The sequence below is a fragment of the Podarcis pityusensis genome, assembly GCF_964106645.2.
Source record: "Podarcis pityusensis genome assembly, chromosome: 1".
Classification (NCBI taxonomy): Eukaryota; Metazoa; Chordata; class Lepidosauria; order Squamata; family Lacertidae; genus Podarcis; species Podarcis pityusensis.
The window spans coordinates 3,540,954-3,565,236 of NC_138028.1; the positions used below are offsets into that span (position 1 = coordinate 3,540,954).

A 24,283-nucleotide genomic window follows, 5' to 3' on the forward strand; every position below is an offset into this window, starting at 1 on the left:
TTAGTGTATTTTACACCTTTGTTTTAATGTTTCTATTTGGGCTTTTTGTTTGTTTGTAAGTTGCTCGGAGTTGCCTTGACCAAGAGAAAGCAACTAATTTAATTAAAAATAAATAAATGACTAAATAAATGGAGCAATCACATGTGGCTTCTTCAAGATTTCTAAGGCAAGCTGAAGTTTGCATATTACAACTTAAATGAAAAGGCAGCTGGCTTCTTCAGCACTGCAAGACTTGCCGCAGAGTCAGGCCCCAAAGAAAGGTTTCTCTTTTCATGTGCATGGAAATCTGAGGTTGCCTCTGCAGCTTCTCCCCTGCATGGATTGTGAGCACAGCACAGACCAAGCACAGGAGGCTGAGCTTTATATCAAAAGGCTCTCAAGCACTGTCTCCGTGCGGCAATTGTAAGGCAAGAAAATGTCCCCAAAACACATGCCAACCGGAACAGCAGCCTGCAGCGCAACAGAAGTTTAAGAAGTGCTGGTCCAGGACATGCAACATGGTTTAGCCTTCCATCCAAACAAGGCAAAATCTCCCAATTCTTCACTTTTCTGACAGCCTCTGCACTAGGGGTCAATTTGGGGATTTTTAGTGTCTGTCTGTCTGTTTGCTTAAAGTCTTTAAGACACTTAAAAAACGTGATTCATCTAGTAGCGGAGGGAATTATCTCAGCACAATCTTAACACAGAGGTTTGTTTTTTTTGTAAAAACAAGAGGCTTTTTACATGCCTGGAAATTTTCCGATATTCATCACGCATTACAGCATTTAAAAAAGAAGTATGCAAGGCCTTTGGAGTGTACCCTGAAAGCCAGAACATTTACTCCACTAGTGGGGGTGAGATTTTACTCTCATCTTTCAAAAAAGAAAGAAAACAGGCTTACAGTAAGAAGTTTATCTGCCGCGGGCCTCTTCTTTGGGTTTTTTGTAAGTGCTACTTTCACAAAACTGTGAAATGTTGGTGACCTAAAAGAGAAAGAGAGAGAGAGAGAGAGAGAAAACGCAGCTTTTATCATATGTGATGGGTCTGCATGGCGATTAAAAGACGTTCAGATTCTGTATTATCAAAGTTTTTTTATATAATGGGCAACCATTGCACAATAAGAAAATGAATATAATTAAAAGTACAAAATATAAATGACACAAATAAACATATATGCAAAGGAAAGTCAACAATAAAATAAACTAAGCCTTCTTAGGCAAAGTTCAACGTAAATAGCAGCAGTGGCTGCACTGCATCTAGTACCTCACCATTCCTATAAATGCAGCCTTCCCGAACCTGGCGTCTTCCAGATGCTCTAGACTACAACCCCCATCATCCTTGACAAACTGGCAATGCTAGCTGGGGCTTGTAGTTCAGAACATCTGGAAGGCATCAGGTTCAGAAAGGCCGGTATAATGTATGAAGAATCCCAATTTCTGAATTATTATTATTATTTATTGAATTTGTATGCTGCCCTTCATCCACAGACCATTCCTGCATTGCTCCATCTGGTACGCAGGATGAGACCCTCCCTGCCTGTGGACTGTCTCGCCAGAGTGGTGCGCTCTACGTGGGGCTGCCTTTGAAGGTACTGTTTCAACCATTATCTGGAAGTATTATCTCCTTTACGTAGCTTAAGAGGAATCGGGAAAAGGTCCATGGATAACTCATAGCTGTACTCTTTTTAATTCCAGTTATTAGAGGTTGACTGATCATTTGGGGGCAAGTGCAAAAGATAGGAATTACCGTATTTTTCACTCCATAGGGCGCACCGGACCATAGGGCGCGCCTAGGTTTTAGGGGGAAAATGAAGAATTTTTTTTTTATTTCCCCTCCCAGCCGCAGGGCTGGGGTGGGGGAAGCCCAAGCTTCCCCCAACCCCAGCCCCCAGAACAGGTCCAGGAGCGGTGGCAAGATTGCGCACAACCTCTCCGCCACTCCCAGAGCTTGCAGGGCTGGGGACGGGGGAAGCATGAGCTTCCCCCGACCCCAGCCCCCAGAACAGGCTGCTATCCGCAAGCCTTCGGAGCCCGGCGGGAGTTCCTGCCGCGCTCAGAAGGCTTGCGGGTAGCTGGCTGAAGCCCGGGGAGCGCAGCGCTGCGCTCTCTGGGCTTCAGGCTTCAGGCTGCTATCCGCAAGCCTTCGGAGCCCGGTGGGAATTCCCACCGCACTCCGAAGGCTTGCGGATAGCTGCCTGAAGCCTGGAGAGCAAGAGGGGTCGGTGCGCACTGACCCCTTTCGCTCTCCAGGTTTCAGCGAAAGCCTGCATTCGCTCCATAGGACGCACACACATTTCCCCTTCATTTTTGGAGGGGGAAAAGTGCGTCCTATAGAGCGAAAAATATGGTATATCATCTCTATCTGAAATAGAGGACGGAATTCAACATTGCAGATGTTGAGCTATCCAAACTGCTGTCAAAGGGAAGATGGAGCATGCTTGTTTTCTCCTGCTCCAGAGGGCAAGACACGAACCAATGGATTCAAATTACAAGAAAAGAGATTCCAACTAAACATTAGGAAGAACTTTCTGACGGCAAGAGCTGTTTGATAGTGGAATGGACTCCTTTGGGAGTGGGGGGGGGGACTCTCCTTCCTTGGAGGTTTTTAAAGCAGAGACTAGATGCAGGGATTCTTGAGCTGTGATTTCTGGATTGAATGGTGTTGGACTAGATGATTCTATGACTGCATGGGCCTTTGGTCGGACCCAACCTCAGAGCTCTTCTTAAGTCTTACGCATTCCCCTTCCAGCTGTATTGGCCCCTGTAGTGCTGCAGAATTAAGAAAAAAGTTCAAGTTCGTTCCCCCCACCCCACAACTGCCTGGGGTGTTTTTTTTAACTACATTTTTTTGCCAAAAAGGGGAAGGGAAGAACAGAAGGCCAGTGCAACTCTTGTGCAAACGGCAAAAACATCTGTAGCAAAAGAATGTGGTTTGACTGTCTGGGTGCTGGAAAATATGGCTAACATGGAGATCACAACTGAACTGCAGCCTATTAGAAAAAGACACGCAGGCAACACAGTATGACGATACCGCAACTGACATAAGGGGGAGGCAAATGACATGTCGGGCGGACCAACCTCCCAGAGCAAAAGGTAACCTAACTTCAGAAATTGCTTTTGTCCTTATTCTAGAGAAATACCACTTCTTAAAAACGGAGACTGAGCAGAGGCAGGCCTGCAAGAAAGCAGAAACTTGTGGCCTAAAATCCTTTCCCTCACCCCTTAATCGCACCTCCAGCCGTACGCTGGAGGACGGGGCACGGTCAACTGAGAATACTTCCACTCTTGCCTATCCCTCTGCCTGGTCAGGCACAAAGCAAAGGTGGGTGTGCCCAGGGACTTTTGCATGTACCCTAAAAGAATTGCAGCAGGGGGGTGTCCAAAATGATCCAGTGAGGAGCCTTTTGGTTAAAAAGAAAGTAAAGGTAAAGGTAAAGGTAAAGGGACCCCTGACCATTAGGTCCAGTCGTGGCCGACTCTGGGGTTGTGGCGCTCATCTCGCTTTACTGGCCGAGGGAGCCGGCGTACAGCTTCCGGGTCATGTGGCCAGCATGACTAAGCCGCTTCTGGCGAACCACAGCAGTGCACGGAAATGCCATTTACCTTCCCGCCGGAGTGGTATCTATTTATCTACTTGCACTTTGACGTGCTTTCGAACTGCTAGGTTGGCAGGAGCAGGGACCGAGCAATGGGAGCTCACCCCGTCGCGGGGATTTGAACCGCCGACCTTCTGATCGGCAAGTCCTAGGCTCTGCGGTTTAACCCACAGCGCCACCCATGTCCCAGTTAAAAAGAAAGGCAACCATCAAAGGATTGTACTGCCCCATGACTAGAGTGGAGGGAGGGGCAATTTGAGGGGTTGCCAGTCAATATCAGCAGGTCAAACTCTTTCTGCTCCCCACACCCATCCCTTAAGCCCACATTTTTTTTGGGGGGGGGTTATGCGATGGAATATTCTAAGCATCTCTTTTAGCCACCTTCAGGGGTCACCATCACCAGCCAAAGGGCATCCCTATTGGTATGGAAAGGAACAAGACACAAACCATCAAGGGCAAGACCACTGGGGAAAAAATAAATGAAAAAGGCACTCCCAGACTTACCATTTTGTTTTTTCCTTTAGCTTTGGAGGCTGAAAGTTGCTTTTGGACATTAGGAACAAGGCCCTGAAATACAAGGAAACCATCCCGTCAGAAGTGCAGAACATAGCTGTACAAGGAAAAGATTCGAAATAAATTAAAAAATTGTCCAGTAGCACCTTAGAGAGCAACTAAGTTTGTTTTGGGTATAAGCTTTCGTGTGCATGCACACTTCTTCAGATACCATGCATGCACACAAAAGCTTATACCCAGAACAAACTTAGTTGGTCTCTAAGGTGCAACTGGACTATCTATCTATCTATCTATCTATCTATCTATCTATCTAGACTGTGTCAGACCAACACGGCTACCTACCTGAAGGAAAGGATTTGTAAGGGAAGAAAGGGGTTTTTGACCAGAGTAGACCAAGTGGCGCCTGCCAGATGGTTTGTACTACAATTCCCATCTTTCCTGACCATTGGCTCTGCTGGCTGGGGATGATGGGATTTGCAGTCCACAACACCCCTAAAGATTAGGAAGAACTTCCTGATTGCACACACTGAATTGATGGTGGAACAGGCAGGCAGGTCAGGCTTTATTCATTTATTTGTGAGCTGCCTTTCGGGGCACAGTCCACTCAAGGAAGCTCACAGTATCGCGCAAACACGGTATCAGCAACCATCTAAAAATGTCGATATTATAAATGTTGCATTTGCAAAAGACTGAAGTGCTATGAATCTGTTTCCTCTTTTGATGATGCTTGCACATTTCCATACCAATTAAAAAATACCAACATAGAAAATCTAAAAATAACACCAACTGTGTTAACTGTCAATTAAAGAAATAGGGGTTTTTTTGGGTGGGGGAGGACCACAGGTCAGTAAAAGCAAATTACAGAGAGCTAATTTTATTCTAGGGGGAAGGTTCTCCTCTTTCTCCAGCCAAAGGTTCTGTAGCAGGGGCAGGAGGGAGGACCACACCCCAAGGATGCTGGAGTGTTGAGTTCCCTGCCTTGGCAAGGGGGTTGGAACAAACGACCTTTACGGTCCCTTCCAGCTCTCAGATACTTGAGTTCTTTTTAACACTCTTCTACTTCAGGGCGAGAGAGAGTGCGAGGAGAGGAGCCCTTCCGGTCCACAGACCTCATTGGATGAAGATCAAACATGGGCGGCTGCAGCTCTCCAAGCTCGATGGCCGTGATGCCCACCGCCCAGATGTCGCACAGCTGGTTGTAGCCGCCGTTCTTTTCTACAGCTGCAACTTCCGGAGCCATCCTTCGTGGGGGGAACAAAAACGCTGTCAGGCGGCAGGAAGAGCCAAGACCTACCCCACCTCCCCTTGGTGCTTTTGAATGAACCCAAATGCCCCTCCTGTGCTTGCAGCCCTGGCATGGGGAACCTTTCGCAGCCCCAGGGCCACATCTTCTCGTGGGCAACCTTCCGGAGGCTGCATGCCAGGGGTAGGCAGATCCAGAAGCATAAAGCATCTTACCCGAAAGGGTTCTTAATTAATCATCCCTCTCTAGGGCATAGACAGGGTGAAGCAGAGCAATCGAGTGCATTGTGATCCTCAACAGCCTCACCCCTGTCCCTTTTAAATTTATCCTAGTGTTTTGAAATGTTTTAACTCATAATGCCAATAAAGGTATTTGTGTTTGTAAAGCACGTGGGCCGCAGGATGCAGCCCTTTCGTTTGCACAGAAGGTGGCATTCCCAGTTATGCAGAAGTCAGAGGTTTCTACAGAAACACATACTCTCACACACATCCTCCCCCCCCCCAAGCAAGCAAGAGGTATTATTGCAGTCCCTTAAGGGGAAGCAAGGGACACGAGTGGCGCTGTGGGTTAAACCACAGAGCCTAGGACTTGCTGATCAGAAGGTTGGCGGTTCAAATCCCTGCAACGGGGTGAGCTCCCGTTGCTCAGTCCCAGCTCCTGCCAACCTAGCAGTTCGAAAGCACGCCAGTGCAAGTAGATAAATAGGTACTGCTCTGGCAGGAAGGTAAACAATGTTTCCGTGAGCTGCTCTGGTTCGCCAGAAGCAACTTAGTCATGCTGGCCACATGACCCGGAAGCTGGACACCGGCTCCCTTGGCCAATAAAGTGAGATGAGCGCTGCAACCCCAGAGTCGGTCACGACTGGACCTAATGGTCAGGGGTCCCTTTACCTTTTTAAGGAGAAGCAATGAGGACACATACCCTGGAAAGAGTAGGGTAGCCTGAGGAGAAAGGCCTGGGGAGAGTCCTAAGGGCTAGACAAAGAAGACTGGAGAATTGGAGCCTGACAGAAACATGCTGCTGTCTACCAGGTGCCAGACATGCCGCCTGGTCCTGCAGACTTTGGAGAGACAGCAAAAGGAGGAGGCTGACTGCGGTGCGGGCAGAAGGCAGACAGGCAGTGCTTTGTGGATCTCTTTTGCAATAAATCACCCGGCGTTTTTTGTCTCCGAATTGTTTAACAACAGCGGCTCAAAGTGGCTGGGGCAACCCAGCCAGATAGGCAGAGTATAAATAAAATAAAATAATGACAATGATAATAATAAGCAACTCCCACCCCTTCCTTAATTCTCAGTGTATGTCTGACCTTCTTTGTAAGTCACTCCTTTGCGCTTGACTCCAGCTGGTGGACCTCAAGGAGTCCTAGGGTGGAGCAGGAAGGGGATCCCACATACCCCACCGGGTTTGTGGAGCTTTTGGTAAGCCAGCAGCATTAAGCTATACTGATTGAGCTGTTGGTGCCTCCCTTAAGGAATTTTGGGGACTGCAGTTCTGAGAATGCTGAGCCACTTCTCGGAACAATTCCTTCAAGGAAGACTTGACCATTAATTAGCCCAGCTGAAAAACCTGGTGCACCCATCCTCAATTTGTGCACAACCGACTGCAAGATCAGATTGTTTTTTATTTTATTGAGGGCGCACTTGCAAATTCAGCCTTGCTTCTGCCACCATAAGGACTTTTGCAGAACGAACAAAGTAAAGGCAGGATATTTATAATTCTTTTTTTAAAAAAAGAGTGAGCTGAACATAACAACCTGCATTTCACAAGTTGCTCATCTGTGCTACTTCCATGTTCATCCGAAGGTTGCTTCCTTGGCTGACAAAAGCTGCCTATTCCAGTGAACAGTGTAGGATGTAAATCAGGAACCCAAGGTGTGTATATATATTCACCTTCCAGTTTCTAAAAGTTGTTGCAGCTGAGATATGTGTGCTTCTGTCTCACCTGTGTAGACACCTTGTATGGGCTGTTAAAGCAGAGGTGGGACACCTTTTTCAGGGTCACATTCCCTCATGTACAACTTTTTTTGGGGGGGGGGTGTCACATGCCTGTTGTGAATGGGGCCAGATGCAAGAGTAGACAGAGCAACGGTTGCAACTGTTAAGGTCACACTCCAACCATGCTACACAAACACAAGCACACACACCTCCATCCTGTCAAGCAAGCATCATTCCCATAGTTCAAAGACTGATTCCAGCTTGGCAAAGGCACTAGGAAGGGTCTCAAGGGCTTAACAGAGGACTAGAGGGCTGCATTTGGTCCCCCCGTCTGCCTTAAAGTGAATCAGCAGAAGGTATTCAGCAGCAGCGGAAGAGGTGATTCTCAGAGGGATGCCCAGCCAACGAAGTCAGAAAAGAGCTCAATAGCTTTGAGTCTGTTTCTGCCAACTCACTGCATCCTCAACTCCTCTTAGCGCAGTCCAGAAACCCTGGCTCAGCATCCCAGGCCCTTGTTTGAATAATCCCAAGGAATTTATTACCAGTAAGGAGTGCCGATAAACGACTTCCTCTTTGCGATGGTGGCCGTTATTTTCGCCGCGACGCCAAAGTCAGCTGCGGGAGAAAGAGTGGAAGATGTTTTCTAGAAGCTGGCTTTCCATTTCACGCAGGCCAAGGAAAAGGCTCTAAGTAGGCCCTCTTGGGAGGGGTTGGGGAGGGTGAAGAGAGGCATGTGTGCCAAATTTGCATTAGTGCCAGCCACAGGGGCCTCCCAAGCTCCCACCCAAACTGGAAGGGGCAGATGAGTGGGTGAAACTGGAGGTTGAATTAAAAGGGAATTTAAAAAAACTGCACAATTGCTTTAGGGGTTGGAGATGGCACAGGAGCTAGCCAATTAGTTCCACCCACATCTGGCTTCTGTGACATGCAGAGCATGACCTCAAGAAGAGAAGGTACATTTGCACTGCCTGAAGCAAAGATGCCCCCGAGACGGTCTCCGCTGCTCTGCAAATGTTATACATGTCTTTACTCTCTCTCGGAAGTCAAGGAGAGCAAGCAAACTTACCCAGCTTGATGTCCCCATGGTCTGTCAGCAGAATATTTGCACCCTGAAAAATAAAAATAAAACCTTGAGTTTACGGTCACTCACCAACACCCCCCCCCCTTCTTTAACGGAGAAAGAGCTCCATTCAGGAATCACCTACCTTAATATCCCGATGCATTTTTCCTTTCTTGTGCAAATAATCGAGCCCCTAAAAAGAAAGCAGCGGCAAAGATGAGGATGGAACTCCAAGATGGCCTAAGAAATCAAAGGCCAGAGTGACCAGGACCAATTCCCCCACGAGACGACGGGCTGCTGCCTGAGCCCCACTCACCTGCCCCACTAACTTTAAAAGAACTGCTGAGATAATGCATGCAAAATGTTTTTAAATGAATCCTTATGCAAACACATTACTATGCTTTATTTGTGTCATTATTGTCTGAAGGATAGCTCAGTTGGTAGAGGACGAGACTCTTTAATCTCAGGGTTGTGCGTTCGAGTCCCACGTTCCGTGAAAGATTGCTGCACTGCAAGGGGTTAGATTAGATCAGGCACTTCCAACTCCCAAGAGACTGTGATCTACTCCAAGTATAAAATAACTGTCAGTGATCTACCCACCGTCATTGGAGGGAGGGAGGGGTGTGCGTTTTCAGGGGGGTTGGCCACAGTTGTTGAGCTTTTGGAGGGGTTGGCAAGAGGGAGGGAGACAGCGCTGGAGACGGGATACAGGGATTTTGTTTGCACCATAACGACCACGATCACCCAGGTGATCTACTGGTTGGACAACCCTGGATAAGATGAACCTCAGGGTCCCTTCCAACTCTACAGACCATGAACTTGCTCCTCTAAATCACTAGAGCTGGAGGAGACATTGCGATTCATGATTTGGGGGGGTCCCTGTTCCCCTGTTCCCCAATGTGGTTCAGCAAAGCAGCTCTCATGTGCTGGTCCTCTGCCTCATCCACAGAGAATAAAACAGAGCTGTGAAGAGGAGGTCCAGGAGTGTGATATCAAAAACGTTTGCTTCTGGGTGAAGGTATTTTTAGTACAGGTGTCTCAGTACTGAGCTATCACGCTCTCTTTAGAAACTGTTCTGAACAGAGCCTTAAACGGCATCTTAGAAGGGCTTCTTTTAGTGCTGAATTAAGACTCTAATTGAGTGCATATTCAAAGATCAACCTTTTACACCCACAGAATGTCAGCTTGGGTGGGATAAAAGACCATCCCCATAACATGGCTAACAGAGAGAATGGGCAGCCCTTCCTGTGGACAGATGGGGCTGCATTGTGGCAAAGCAGGTGACCTGCCAAGTCTCCACTTCAAATTGCAGATGGGCCACTTCCTTGGTGACCTTAGGGCATTTCTCAAACTTGGGTCCCCAGCTGTTTCCCTGCTAGCTAGGGATGATGGAAGTTGGAGCTGGAGCCCCATGTTTGAGCTGCCTTTGGGTATCCTCTTCCACTTGCAAGGTGGGAATAAGAAATGATCACCTACCTTATTAGATAGCTGTGCAGATTCCTGAGAGAAAGCACCTGAAGTGCTTTGAACACAGGAAACCTCTATTAATTCTATGTATATGCAACCACCTCCACTATATAGGTAAAAATGTAAAGGTAAAGGACCCTTGGACGGTTAAGTCCAGTCAAAGGCGACTATGGGGTTGTGGCGCTCATCTCGATTTCAGGCCGAGGGAGCCGGCGTTTGTCCACAGACAGCTTTCCGGGTCATGTGGCCAGTAGGACTAAACCACTTCTGGTGCAACGGAACACCATGACAGAAACCAGAGCGGACGGAAATGCTGTTTATCTTCCTGCCGCAGCGGTACCTATTTATCTACTTGCACTGGTGTGCTTTTGAACTGCTAGGTTGGCAGGAGCTGGGACAGAGCAACAGGAGCTCACCCTGTCGCGGCCCAAGAGACCCCAAGAGACTCAGTGGTTTAGACCACAGTGCCAGCTGAAATATGAAGCAGTGAACTAAAAATCCCAAAGCCAGACTACGGTGTTTAACAATTTGTCCTGAGCAGTGAGGAGGAATTAAATAACCTCTTAAGGAGGGTGAAAGAGGAAAGAGCAAAATATGGTCTGAAGCTCAACATCAAAAAAACTAAGATCATGGCCACTGGTTCCATCATCTCCTGGCAAACAGAAGGGGAAGAAATGGAGGCGGTTAGAGATTTTACTTTCTTGGGCTCCATGATCACTGCAGATGGTGACAGCAGCCACAAAATTAAAAGACGCCTGCTTCTTGGGAGAAAAGCGATGATAAACCTAGACTACTTCTTAAAAAGCAGAGACATCACCTTGCCAACAAAGGTCCGTATAGTTAAAGCTATGGTTTTCCCCGTAGTGCTGTATGGAAGTGAGAGCTGGACCATCAAGAAGGCTGATTGCCAAAGAATTGATGCTTTTGAATGATGGTGCTGGAGGAGACTCTGGAGAGTCCCATGGACTGCAAGAAGATCAAACCTATCCATTCGGAAGGAAATCAGCCCTGAGTGCTCACTGGAAGGACAGATCCTGAAGCTGAGGCTCCAAGACTTTGGCCACCTCATGAGAAGAGAAGACTCCCTGGAGAAGACCCTGATGTGGGGAAAGATGGAGGGCACAAGGAGAAGGGGATGACAGAGGACGAGATGGTTCGACAGTGTTCTCGAAGCTACCAGCATGAGTCTGACCAAACTGCGGGAGGCAGTGGAAGACAGGAGTGCCTGGCGTGCTCTGCTCCATGGGGTCACGAAGAGTCAGACACGACTAAACGACTAAAAAACAACAACTGAGCAGTTTATTAGCTAAGATTATTATTGGCGATCTTCTCCCGCTCCCCTGCATGTACTTTGAACCGCAGTTCTACTGAAACAGCTTTGTTCTTCTTACGCCAAAAGTCCCCCAAGACCTGCCCAGCAGTGCCTTACCTTCAACGTCTCTCTGCAAACAAACGCAATCTGAAACTCCGACAGTGGCCCCGTCACTGAAAGGAAAATCAAACATAAAATGATGAAGCATGATGCGGTGGCATGCTCTTGACCCGTGTGAGGCTGATAAAAGGATGTCCTTCGTCATGTGGTGCGTGGCTAAAGTATGGAAGTCAGCAGGGCTTTCTCATCTGTTGCAGCAGGTTTTGGACTGCAGCGCTTTACAGTAATTTGTGCCCCAAATTACAGAGAAGAAAAGAGTTGTGCATCCCACCCCAACACCTTGAAGGAAGGGCATGGTATAAAATAATAAGGTTGTCAATTACCATGATAAATATCTTGAAGGGATCCTCCTCCGCAGTACTCCATACAAATCCACAGCTTCTCACGGCTATGAAATTAAGAAGAAATTATCAGAAATAATGCCTGATGCTGATAACGAATCAGAAAACATTTATTTGTATTGCATTGCTATTCATAGCCCATCCTCTTCCTGAGGCTCAGGGTAGTTAATAATTCTTACCCATCTCAGACAGGCGCTTTGTAGTGATTAGGTGCCACCTTGTCACCATTATTCCCATTACACAGACAGGAACTGAGGTCGGAGGTCCATTTTTTACAGAGTTAGCCATCAAAGGTTCAAGACCCACAGCAACGTCAAGTCCCGACCCCTTTGCAGATTTTTAAGTATCACATAAAACACAACCCTTGATTTCTTGGGGGGCGGGGCATGCAGCAAACTGCACGGACACTTCTGAATATCAGAACATGCAAGCGCAGGAAAATGGATCAAATCCGTTGAGGAATAAGGGATGTCCCAAGAGATTCACGTCCAATAGAATGCAGAATTACAGCAGACTGGAAAATATGGTGCTTCAGGTTTGGTGAGAAGAACTACTTCACTTCCGTCCCACCAGAGCTTTAAAAAGCAGCTCTATGTAGCCCCAGCATCAAAGTTTCATCAACTTTGACATTGTAGGACCACCATATCTTGCAGCAGATAGCAAGCTCAAAAACCAGCGGGGAACGCCACCTTCCCTGGGGCTTGTGCAGAAAAACCTTAGGTCCCTGCAGGAAGTTGTCACAGCAAATCGTTTCTACAAAGCAGAATGCAGGAGGCCTTACCTGAGATAGCTCCCAAAGTAAGCTACGATGTTAGGATGCTTGCATTCCTTAACCATGTAGATCTCTTGCTGTATCAACGAAAAGTCATCCCCTGGGGAAAACGCAAAGCAGATTTGTTATTCACTTTAACCAGGGCTGTTGCCTGGTTAAAGGAAGCCTGGCTGAATGACTGTATGAATCTTAATTAAATCTGCACATATTAACATATGAGGGGGAAATAAACCCAACAACGCCAAAGGTGGGAAAGGCATATTTGCTGGCTGGGGCTAGTGGAAGTTGCAGTCCAAAATAGATGGGAGGGCTGGTTTAGATGATGTCCTGCAAGGTGTGTAGGAGCAGCTAACATCAAAGAAGAGACAACCCCCCTTCTCTCTCTCTCTCTCTCTCTCTCTCTCTCTCTCTCTCTGGTAGGAGGGAATACTCCTTCCATGATGGCGCTTGACACCTGCAGGTTCATAAGAGCTTATATTAAAAACTGAATGCTTTTAATTTTTTTAATCTACTGGATTAAATAACTGGAGGCATCTTTCTAGGTAGGATGGATCAGTCTATTTCCACTCTGTGTCGGTTTTGCATGTATTCATTCATAAATACATGCCAATAATAATAATAATAATAATCCCACTCTGCATTAATCTACCTTTTTTTTTGTTAAAACCTCATGAGAATTCATATTTTGTCTGAAAATAAGTGGTTTCCAGCTGTACAGGATTTAAAGTTATAGATAGACTAAGATTAAGGATTAGGATTAAAGAAGTTTAAGGAAATGGAAATTTGGCTTTTAAGAGGCAAATTTTAATGTTATATTATATTAAGATTAAAGATTGGGATTAAAAAAGAGGGAAAGAAATTGCTGGACAAACAATTTGAACTGGAATACAAAAGAGGGAGGTATGAGGAGGTCCAGAAAATAAGTAAATTTAAAGATGGAAATGAAAAGGTGATATTGTTTTTAATTGTTCTCTTTTTCTTGTATTTTTTTTTTTGTTCTTTTTTTCCCCTTTCTTTTTTGGATTATGTATTGTGCATTTTTGAATTGTGTATTTTTTGTTTATGTTTTTCTGTTTGATCTTCTATTGAAACCTTAATAAATATCATTTTTTTAAAAAAAAAAGAGAATTCATATTTTGTCAAAAATACATAATTAGCTGTGTATCTGACCTCAATGCACCCATATGTCTTTTTTTGATCCTATAATATGCATTTCGGTGCATTTTTTAAAGCCAAGGGCTATACTGCATAATTTGGAGAGGGGCAAAATCTGAAGAAGAAGAAGAAGAGTTTGGATTTGATATCCCGCTTTATCACTATCCAAAGGAGTCTCAAAGCGGCTGACATTCTCCTTTCCCTTCCTCCCCCACAACAAACACTCTGTGAGGTGAGTGGGGCTGAGAGACTTCAGAGAAGTGTGACTAGCCAGCCCAAGGTCACCCAGCAGCTGCATGTGGAGGAGCGGAGACGCGAACCCGGTTCCCCAGATTACAAGACTACCGCTCTTAACCACTACACCACACTGGCACAATTATGTTCCGATTCACACCGCGACCCAAAAGGTGCAGATCCAGAAGGTTGATTTGCAGCAGAATCCATGGATTCCAATTCAAATTCCACAAGCAGCGCTATCAAGCAATTAATCTAATTTTGAGTGACTGCTTTGATCAATCAACGAAACACTTCAGAAAAAATATAACCCTAAACATCACAGTTCATAAAACACTGGTAGTGTGCAAGCTCTCTTACACCTGCAGTTAATGCGTTCATCCTAGTGGTGCAGCAATAAAACTGCCAGCACATTTGCAAAAGCAAGCAGGGTCTGGTATGGTTTCCATAAGGATGGGGGACCATGTGCTGAGATTCCTACATTGCAGGGGGTTGGACTAGATGACCCTTAGGGTCCCTTCCAACTCTACAATTCCATGATTCTATGATTCTGTGTTATCATGGGAGAGCAGCTGGGTGGGAGTTGAGCTCTCTTCCTACTCACTGACCTCTTCATCATGCGGTGGTGAGGGTAGTTATCTTTTTCTCCCTTGAATTGTACACAGACGTGACATGGGAAGTTGAAAGAGAGTTGCTGTTTCCCACTTCCTCTTTCAGCTCTCTATGCCTTTCAAGGATTAATTCCCCCAGGATCTGACTTTTACCCAGGGAAATGTGTGCAAGTGCATTTTCTCGCTCTGTCAGTGAGACTGCAAATCTTATCTGAGGCACAGGAGTGACCAGAGGCGGCACCAACCACAGCACTCGCTTTGAACCCAGCATTTGTCATCGTAGCTCAAGGTCTACTCATCAACTGGCCGCAGGGTAGGGGTTGGCACCCCAGTCTAGGTGGATGAAAAGCAGACTGGTCAGGCAACCAAAGCGACAAAAGACTCAAGCCTGACAAATATATCCCAGAACATGTTTGTGATTATTAACAAAACGATACAATGCAGAATGCTACAACTGCTCAACGGATGCTAAAAAAATCTCCCCCTCCACCGCTACTTCTCCCCCCTTAAACGAATTCCACTCTACTGGTTTTCCACGTTTTATTACTTTCTCTGGCTGAAGACAAAACTGCTCCTCAGAGGGCTGGGCTGGCAGCCTCGGGGGCTCAAGCGCCACAGTGACTCTGGAAATAATGTGCTCAGGCCCCGCAAGATGGGCTGGGAGCCTCTTAGGACGCCTGAGGGCGACAGCTCTGCCTGCTATTTTACAAGGGAATAGCCCAGTTATGCAAGGAGCCGTTCCAAGCTTCAAATTGGCCGGCAGAAAAAGCATGCACGTCCTCAGGGAGAGACGAAGAACTCAGGAGATGGTCCCTTGCAACCTGCTAAGCCAGGCATAGGCAAACCCGGCCCCCCTGATGTTTTGGGACTACAACTCCCATCATCCTTGCCCACTGGTCCTGTTAGCTAGGGATGATGGGAGTTGTAGTCCCAAAACATCTGGAGGGCCGAGTTTGCCTATGCCTGTGCTAAGCCTTGAAGTGGTTGGATGTGCTTCGTCCATGCTCCAGCTCAGCACAACATGAGACCTCTGGCTCTCCACCTTCAACAGGGCTCTGGCACCCACCAAGAGGAGGGGCCTTCTCACACCGACATAACCACTTCCATCTGAGACCCTACCTGCCTGTGCCCTGTCTCGCCAGGGGGGTACAGGGCGGTCTTCTCCCGTTGGACTACTGCAATGCACTCTATGTGGCGCTACCTTTGAAGGTGACTCGGAAACGACAACTAATCCAGAATGTCACTGCTGGACTGGGAGTGGCCGCCAGAACCATATAACACCAGTCCTAAAGGATCTTCATTGGCTCCCTGGATGTTTCCAAGCACAATTCAAAGTGCTGGTGCTGACCTTTAAAGCCTCGGCCCAGGATACCTGAAGGAGCATCTCCACCCCCATCGCTCGGCCTGGACACTGAGGTCCAGCTCCGAGGGCCTTTTGACATTTCCCTCGCTGCAAGAAGTGAGGTTACAGGGAACCAAGTAGAGGGCCTTCTCGGTGGTGGCACCCTCCCCATGAAACGCCCTCCCATCTGAAAGCAGGCCTGTACAGGGAAGTTTTGTTTTTGTATATTCTGCTGGAAGCTGCCCAGGGTGGCTGGGGCAACTCAGTCAGATGGTTGTGATACAAATAGTAATGATGATAATAATAATAATAATAATAATAATAATAATAATAATAATAATAGCAGCATTCTTCTCACTCATGCCCATCCAATAATAATAATAATAATAATAATAATAATAATAATAGCAGCATTCTTCTCACTCATGCCCATCCCACAATTCCTCCGCCCCCAAGAATTGGGCCCTTCTACCCACTTGGCTTTACTCAGCAGCACCAATCCAGCAAACAACAGGAAGCTGGTCTCCAGCTTCTCACCTATTATAAACGCCGTTCAAAGCAAGAGACCAAGACAAGAGTATGGAGAGGGGAAATTGAAAACAGCTTTTGATCCCCTGCCAGGGCACAGCATCCAGTGTCTTGCCTGACTGGGTCCTGACCGCAGTCTTGCTGTGGCCTTCAGCTTCCCCCCACCCTCCCCAGGCAGATGAGGAGAAGATATGGGGAAAGGCCCCGAACAAGTCAAAAGTCATGCAGATCACGACCTCCTGACATCCTCGTCCTTGATCAGGGGAGGGACTCAGCGAGGGCCACCGCTGATCTGTATGTTTTGAACATAAACAACATCTGTACGTCATTTTTAGGAAAGCAGATGAGGAGCCCCTGTCAGAACACACACAAATGGCTTTCCTGTGCACAATGGCCCCATTCAAAAGCCTTTTGCCCTCAAATGCAACAAGCTCAGCCAAACCCTGAAAAATGGGAATGAGCTGGAGCTTCGCATTTCTTGCCTCTATGTTTCCAAATTCTTCTTTCGTGGTTTTTGAAGGGCTGAAGGCTAGCTTCATGCCTTCGTGTTTTTGGTTCTGCTTCCAGATAATCCGAGAGCGTTGTGTTTTTTAAAATGTTGAGGGCTAGCTTCATGCCAAAAAGCTAGTGACACACAGCTATCCTATTTTTACAATTCATTCTGGTTGTTGTTTTTTTAAATTAAAATAAAATAAAAGCAGAGATTCTCAGGACAGGATGGGCATATGCACAGTGAACGCACATAGCTCCAGTTACATGGCACAGTGCAAAGATTCCCATTAGTCTAATTTCAGAATCAGCGTTAACAGCTGGTAACATTCGAATTCAACATCCACAGCTTAACTGGGGGAGGAGAAAGAAGGCTGCTTTTCTGCCCAACTCTTTATTAACTGAGCACAAGCCAACACCTAGATAATTCAGGACACATGTAAAAAGGATTCAAAGCGCTGCCAAATGTGTCAGCCACATACCCCAAACAGGAACTATAGAACTGACATATTTGCTTTCTTACAAAGTAAAAATGGAAGCGTTAGTTGCATTCTTAGTAAAGGGGATGCCGTTAAGTGAAAAGCTCCTCCTTTGTAGGCATAAACTCCAAAATACAGCCCTTAGCACCTCCTCTTAAGGTAGGCACCCAGGTAGGCAGGGCGATGCGGAAAATCTCTCTCTGCCCAAGGCTTCAGAGCCACCTTCACCAACTGGCACCCTCCAAATGCTTTGAACTACAAACCCCATCAGACAATGTGGGGCTGAAGCAGGGGTGGCAAAGCTTTGACCCTCTGTTATGGCTGCTGGGAGCTGTAGTTCAGGAACCCCGGCGGTTCCCCAGTGGTCTGACTCCAAACCTTCAGATCTCCAGAGTGTCCAGCGCATTCCACAGACAGAACAGCGCTTACAATACTTGCAACCACCCAGTAAGCAAGGACAATATTAGTATTCCTATGTTGGAGGTGCAGGACTGAAGGTGGGGGGTTTGCTTTCCAAATATTATCTGGTGGCAGAGGCAAGATTCGAACCAGAGTCTTCCCATTTCGTAGCTCCGTCTATCTGCCCCAATGCTACATGGTTCATTTCAGAGGACCTGGATCAATGTGCGAACCTGGGCATCGTTCCCTAAAATGCTCACGGTTGCATGCTACGTAAGGCTTTGCAATGCCTCCAGGTTTCAAAAGCATTTCCTCCATTTCCCACCCGATGGGAGATTTTACAGTGAACAAAGTTCCTTCGAGAGCAGTGTGCCTCTTCTTCTCATTGCCTATTTCACCTTGCAAGCTCCTTGGGGGCAGAGACTCATTTATATGTCCCTATGAAACTCTGCAAGGAACACCGGAACATCGATGGCGTTGTGCAAATAATAAGCAGGAGGAGGATCCAACCGCGTCAGCTCTGCTCGAGTTAAAACGCTGCACGTTTCTTTATTTAAATACGAGGTCTTCGGGTCTGCTTGGAAGCCACAAACCCCGAAAACGGAAGTTCTGAATCCCACATGCAAGAGAGTGAGCAAAGCAGCAGCAGTTGCTGGCTTGTGCAGATAAATGAGGCTGTCTGGCTGCAAGGGCTTCTCTTTCTCACACAGTCACCACAGTTGAACCCTGCAGCAGAGAAACAGGCCCTTCAGCTCAGCCCCGGCACCAAGAAAGCCACCCCTGGCTCCAAGGCAGGCCTGGAAACTTGTAAATAGCAGCGGTGGCTCAAAAGCTGAACGCAAAACCTCAAATACCAGACAGAAAAGTCAGCTTAGCAGCAGCAGCAGCAGGCAGAAGGATTGCGAGGAGGCAGACAAGACAACGTGCCTCTCTGACAGACCTCGCTTTTATTTTGTCCCGTAATCACGGAAACTTCACAAAACATTCCAGCTGTAAAACCAGTTTTATTCTCCTGGAATCTGGCGAGGACCTTGGGAATGTCTAAGACGGGGGAAAGAAATTCAATGGGTGGCGTGGAGGAGATGTTTCTGGCTCAGAGGTCAACTGAACATTATATTTGGGGGGGGGAGGGAAGGTTGGTGGGCTCAGGACAAACTGTGATGGTGACAATTATGATGACGACGAAATTTATTATCTATCCTTCACCAGCAGGCCCCAGGATACAACTATTTAAAGTTCAGTACTAAAAACAGTGAAAACAAATGATAGCCGCAGGAATAACAACAACAACAACAACAACAACAACAACAACAACAACAATTTATTATTTATACCCCGCCCATCTGGCTGGGTCTCCCCAGCCACCCTGGGCGGCTTCCAACAAAGTATTAAAAGACAGTGGTCTGTTAAACATTAAAAACTTCCTTCAAATGTCCCCTAAAAGTCTGGTAGTTGTTCTTCTCTTTGACATCTGGTGGGAGGGCATTCCACAAGGCGGGTGCCACTACCTAGAAGGCCCTCTGCCTGGTTCCCCATAACTTGGCTTCTCGCAGTGAGGGAACCGCCAGAAGGCCCTCGGTGCTGGACCTCAGCGTCCGGGCAGAACGATGGGGGTGGAGACGCTCCTTCAGGTATACTGGACCCGAGGCCATTTAGGGTCCCCTGCCTTCTCCTGCACAGGTGTGGGGCAGATCCTTCTCCGGCCTACCGCAGCTCCGAGAGCAGGACGGCACGGCTGAAGCTCCACAAACAGAGCAAAAGCTCCTCTCTTTCCTCCCCATGTGTGGCAGCTGGCTTGCGCTGGTTGCCTGAGGAACCGTCCCAGCACCTGGTGACTGTGCCCCACTCACAACGGCTTAGAGGGCAGAGCCACAAGACGGCAGACATTCCCAAATGGTGTCCAGGTGAACCCTGTGGGCATCTTGTCAAAAGGAGAAGGCCATTAACGGAAGGCAAGCTGCCCAGAAGACTGACAAGCCCAGCACTATTTATGGCATATAATTATTATTTGCTTAACGCTTAATGCCCAAACAGACTTGTGACCTTCCCCTTGCAGGGGTGTTGCCTAAGGCACTGGCCTTCAATTTTTTTTCAGGCCCATCTTTAACCCAAACATGCATTTTGGGACCCATTTCTTCATTTTTTTAACCATATCTTTGCATGCTGGCTAGTGCAATTCACCTTAGAACAGGCTGTGACCTGGTCGTGGGGCCCAACCAGTGGTCTGAGACTACATTTCCTATTTTCCTTGGCCACGATTGCTGAGGCTGATGGGAGCTGTGGTTCAGGAACATCTGAAGGGCCAAAGTTCCCCACATCTGGTGGTGAAGGCGGTGAAGGTCCTGTGTGAGTGCCTGGAGGCGGTTGGAAGATGGATGGCAGCTAATGGATTGAGGTTGAATCCTGACAAGACAGAAGTACTGTATTTGGGGGACAGGGAGCGGGCTGGTGTGGAGGACTCCTTGGTCCTGAATGGGGCAACTGTGCCCCTGAAGGACCAGGTGCGCAGCCTGGGAGTCATTTTGGACTCACAGCTGTCCAGGGAGGTGCAGGTCTATTCTGTATCCAGGGCAGCTGTCTACCAACTCCACCTGGTATGCAGCCTGAGACCCTACCTGCCCGCGGACTGTCTCGCCAGAGTGGTGCATGCTCTAGTTATCTCCCGCTTGGACTACTGCAATGCGCTCTACATGGGGCTACCTTTGAAGGTGACCCAGAAACTACAACTAATCCAGAATGCGGCAGCTAGATTGGTGACTGGGAGCGGCCGCCGAGACCACATAACACCGGTCTTGAAAGACCTACATTGGCTCCCAGTATGTTTCCGAGCACAATTCAAAGTGTTGGTGCTGACCTTTAAAGCCCTAAATGGCCTTGCGGCCCAGTATACCTGAAGGAGCGTCTCCACACCCATCGTTCTGCCCGGACACTGAGGTCCAGCGCCGAGGGCGTTCTGGCGGTTCCCTCATTGCGAGAAGCAAAGCTACAGGGAACCAGGCAGAGGGCCTTCTCGGTAGTGGCGCCCGCTCTGTGGAACGCCCTCCCACCAGATGTCAAAGAGATAAACAACTATCTGACATTCAGAAGACATCTTAAGGCAGCCCTGTTCAGGGAAGTTTTTAATGTATGACATATTAGTGTATTTTTGGTCTTTGTGGAAGGCGCCCAGAGTGGCTAGGAAAACCCAGCCAGATGGGTGGGGTACAAATAATAAATAATAATAATAATAATAATAATAATAATAATAATAATTTGCTACCGAGGCAGTCCGTCTTGGCAATACTTTTACACCAGCTTCAGCGGCTGCCAACGCATCTCTGAGCCCAATTCAAAGTGCTGGATTTAAGCTTCAAATCCTTAAAAAGTTTGGAATACAAGATATTGGATGGGTTGCCTGCACCCATGACCAGCCTGCCTGCAAACTGAGATCTGCAGTGGAGGCGATTCTTGGGGGTCCACCTCCGACCTAGATCAATGAAGCTACTGCTGGCCACAAGTAGCTCTGAGACCCCTTTTGGCTGAAAGGGTGGAGGAGGAAATCCTTTCAATGAGAAAGAAAGAACTAAGGAGTTGCTTCGCAGACAAAGGGTGCATCTAACACAGCCCTGTTTACATGAGCTGAAAGAGATCCCCGCCACAGTATATAAACTGTTTATTGTGGAAAGAACTTGTTTCATCGGATGCATGAACTCTCTGAGGCTCGACGTTGTACTTTTCCTGAAGACATGATTAGTCTTATGGGGGAATTTTTATTTCTTAATACTGCTTGTTGCACAATGAATAATTAACTTATGGAATTCACTTCTGCAAGATGCACCAATGGCCTTTGGCTCGCATGGCTTTGCATTTGTTTTTGTTTTCAATCATGATTACTGCTGGTATAAAGGTCTTCCTAAGACTGACAAGTTTGAGGGTATCTGGTGGTCTCTCCTGGTGTTTGTTACCTGGTCAGAAGGGCTCACTCAACCTCCACTCTCACAGCTGAATTTTTGGAGACAGTTCAGGACAGCGATCACCCATGATTCTTGGTATAACTTATATAATATTTGTATGACACTTTACAAATTTAGCTTTGAGGTGCTTTCTTCCAAAAGGTATGCTTTGCTGTATAGCCTACTTTTCTCTCTTTCATTGTATTGTTCTTTTGTTTTCACAATAACCTTCAAATCAAATACAGTGGTACCTCGGGTTACATACGCTTCAGGTTACAGACGCTTCAGGTTACAGACTCCGCTAACCCAGAAATAGTACCTCGGGTTAAGAACTTTGCTTCAGGATGAGAACAGGAGGCCCCATTAGCTAAAGTGCTGCTTCAGGTTAAGAACTGTTTCAGGTTAAGAACGGACCTCCGGAACGAATTAAGTACTTAACCCGAGGTACCACTGTACATTGTTTCATAAGTCGACTTCCCACCTTCACCTTCACAGTATTTTTACTCAAACCTTTCCTATTGCGTTATATCTTTATCCATCACAAAAAACTATTACAATTATTTTGTCATTGTATTAATATTTTTCATCCATTTTCTTGTTCTGCTTGTCCTTCTTTGCAGTTTGTAGCTGCCTCCTCTATGTCACAAAATGATATAAAGACATATTTGATGGCGATGGGGACAGATGACTACAATTAGACAAAATCAATGGCTATGAGCCGCACAGAGCTTCTTCCACTTATGCGATTAGGAAATACTGGAGGACAACAAGCAACCGAAGGTGGGCGGGTGCTCACCATCCAATAGCTGGAACTTATTCTAAGGCACTTCTTTTGATCTTAAAATACCAGAATCTCCCAGCCATTTCACCAAAGATCCCAGGAGACCTAATAGGAAAAGTGCACAGTTCCCTGCAACAGCAAGACCCAGTCACTGGCGATGCATGCCAAAGCAACTCAAGATATAAGGAATGGCTCTTGCATTCTGCATTGTACACAGGCATTTAGATGCCGGTGTTTAACTTCCAAAATGGTATCTGCCCTGGCTTGATTTTTATCCTCCAATCCACAGCTAGTATGTAATCTGGTTTGGGCTACCCAACGGGGAAGGAGATACACCCTGCACATGCTCAGAAGTACTGTTATCCATTGATTCAACCACCCCAGGAACGAGAGTCCCTGCTCAAATGAAGCTGCAACTGTTACCTGGCACAGAATAAACACCAAACAAGCAGATGTTGTTGACTGTGCAGTGAATTAAGAGTCAAAATACCTCTTTGAGCACCTGATCTTTCGTACCTCTTTTCATAGGAATAGACTGGATTGCTACTACAAAGTCTTGCTGTACGACAGAGACAGAGAGGCAAGCAGAGAGGACTCAGTCAATCTGACAGCCACAAAGAGCCAGGATGGTAGAGCAAACAAACTGATAGGTGTATGTTGTTACCTGAGCATGTAATTAGGTTCAGCTACCTACTGAGCCAATAGTACCTTCAGCCGGCTTGGTCAAGACAAAACCCCTCAGTCCAACCAGCCTCATTGTGTGGCACACTATTGCGGAACGGTGGAGATGGATGAGGGAGAAGCCGGTTCAAACCCCTGCCGCCCTACCCTACTTCACAGGGCTGTTGTGGGGATAAACGGGGGGGGGGTACAAGTAGATAAATAGGTACCGCTCCGGCAGGAAGGTAAACGGTGTTTCCGTGTGCTGCTCTGGTTCGCCAGAAGCGGCTTAGTCATGCTGGCTCCCTCGGCCAATAAAGCGAGATGAGCGCCGCAACCCCAGAGTCGGCCATGACTGGACCTAATGGTCAGGGGTCCCTTTACCTTTACCTTTAAAGGGAAAGCTACCCAGAGCACTGTGGACTAAGAGTGTGATAGGCAGGCTGTTAGGGAAACAAATCCATCACAAACGAGTATTTTTTTAAAAAGAAGAGAAAAGAAAGAAAGAGCTCACCTGGTTCTAACTTGATAATTTTTACTGCAGCCAACTCTCCGCTGTGCACATTTCTGGCCTAGGAAAAAACAGAATGACAGCAGATTTAAGCAAAGGAATGTACATCAGTGTGTTAAACCAAGAGGCTTGTGGGTCAGGATGTGCATCATTTGGGGAAATTGCTACCTAGAAAGATGAAGCAGGCAGAGAAGAGCAGCCAGGTAGCAGGAAAACATTGTAGGACACGCACAGGCCCCTCAGCGCTTAAATCTTTGGCAATCGAGCCACAACTATAGTACAAGTGCATCTTAGGTGCAGTTAACTTGTGTGATTTCAACCATATGTAGTTAAAGGCCGGCTGGTTAAAACTTCACAAGTTAAATGCAAGCAAGGCAGAGAGCTTAAAAGCTCTTTTTGCTCCGGGTTTTCCTGGCACAGAAAGAGCTTTATGCTCTCCTTGCTTGTGGGGGCAAGGCCTTGTTGGCACACTGGTCCTGGAATGCTCTTGCGAGATCTCATGGAGCTGTCCAAGTTCCTGTGAAATCTTGCGTGAACATCCCTAGTCTTCCAGAGCCAGTGCCTGGGATGCTCGCATGGAGGTGGTTAGAGTACGCATTTTCGTTTAAGTGTGGAGCCTTTGGAACCAAATCCATGCGAAAGATGTGGTTGTACTGTACTCAGAACAGTGGCTACACATGCACAACCACATTACGCTCTCACTGTTATAGACCTCCCTGGCAGATGTCGAGTCCATACTGTACAGAAATGGGGCTACCCATATAAACAGCAAGGCCACTATAGAAAAGGCAAGTGAAGCGGTGATTCGTAGTGACATCCAGCCTAT

General features: G+C 47.0%; 1 protein-coding gene and 1 long non-coding RNA gene across 3 annotated transcripts in view; one reads left to right on the plus strand and one right to left on the minus strand.

Annotated features, from left to right (window-relative positions):
• MAP4K5 (mitogen-activated protein kinase kinase kinase kinase 5) overlaps positions 1-24,283 on the minus strand; it is a 90,529-nt gene that overhangs the window by 34,238 nt on the left and 32,008 nt on the right. For both annotated transcript variants that reach the window (XM_081018734.1, XM_081018733.1), the window contains exons 3-12: positions 23,461-23,518; positions 12,346-12,436; positions 11,547-11,611; positions 11,221-11,276; positions 8,470-8,517; positions 8,331-8,373; positions 7,807-7,879; positions 5,197-5,328; positions 4,079-4,141; positions 881-962 (exon numbers count right to left, since the gene is read on the minus strand). In XM_081018734.1, the coding sequence (XP_080874860.1) occupies positions 881-962; positions 4,079-4,141; positions 5,197-5,328; positions 7,807-7,879; positions 8,331-8,373; positions 8,470-8,517; positions 11,221-11,276; positions 11,547-11,611; positions 12,346-12,436; positions 23,461-23,518 (711 nt within the window). The remainder of the gene's footprint in view (positions 1-880; positions 963-4,078; positions 4,142-5,196; positions 5,329-7,806; positions 7,880-8,330; positions 8,374-8,469; positions 8,518-11,220; positions 11,277-11,546; positions 11,612-12,345; positions 12,437-23,460; positions 23,519-24,283) is intronic.
• LOC308470520 overlaps positions 1-24,283 on the plus strand; it is a 215,454-nt gene that overhangs the window by 23,221 nt on the left and 167,950 nt on the right. The window lies entirely within an intron of this gene.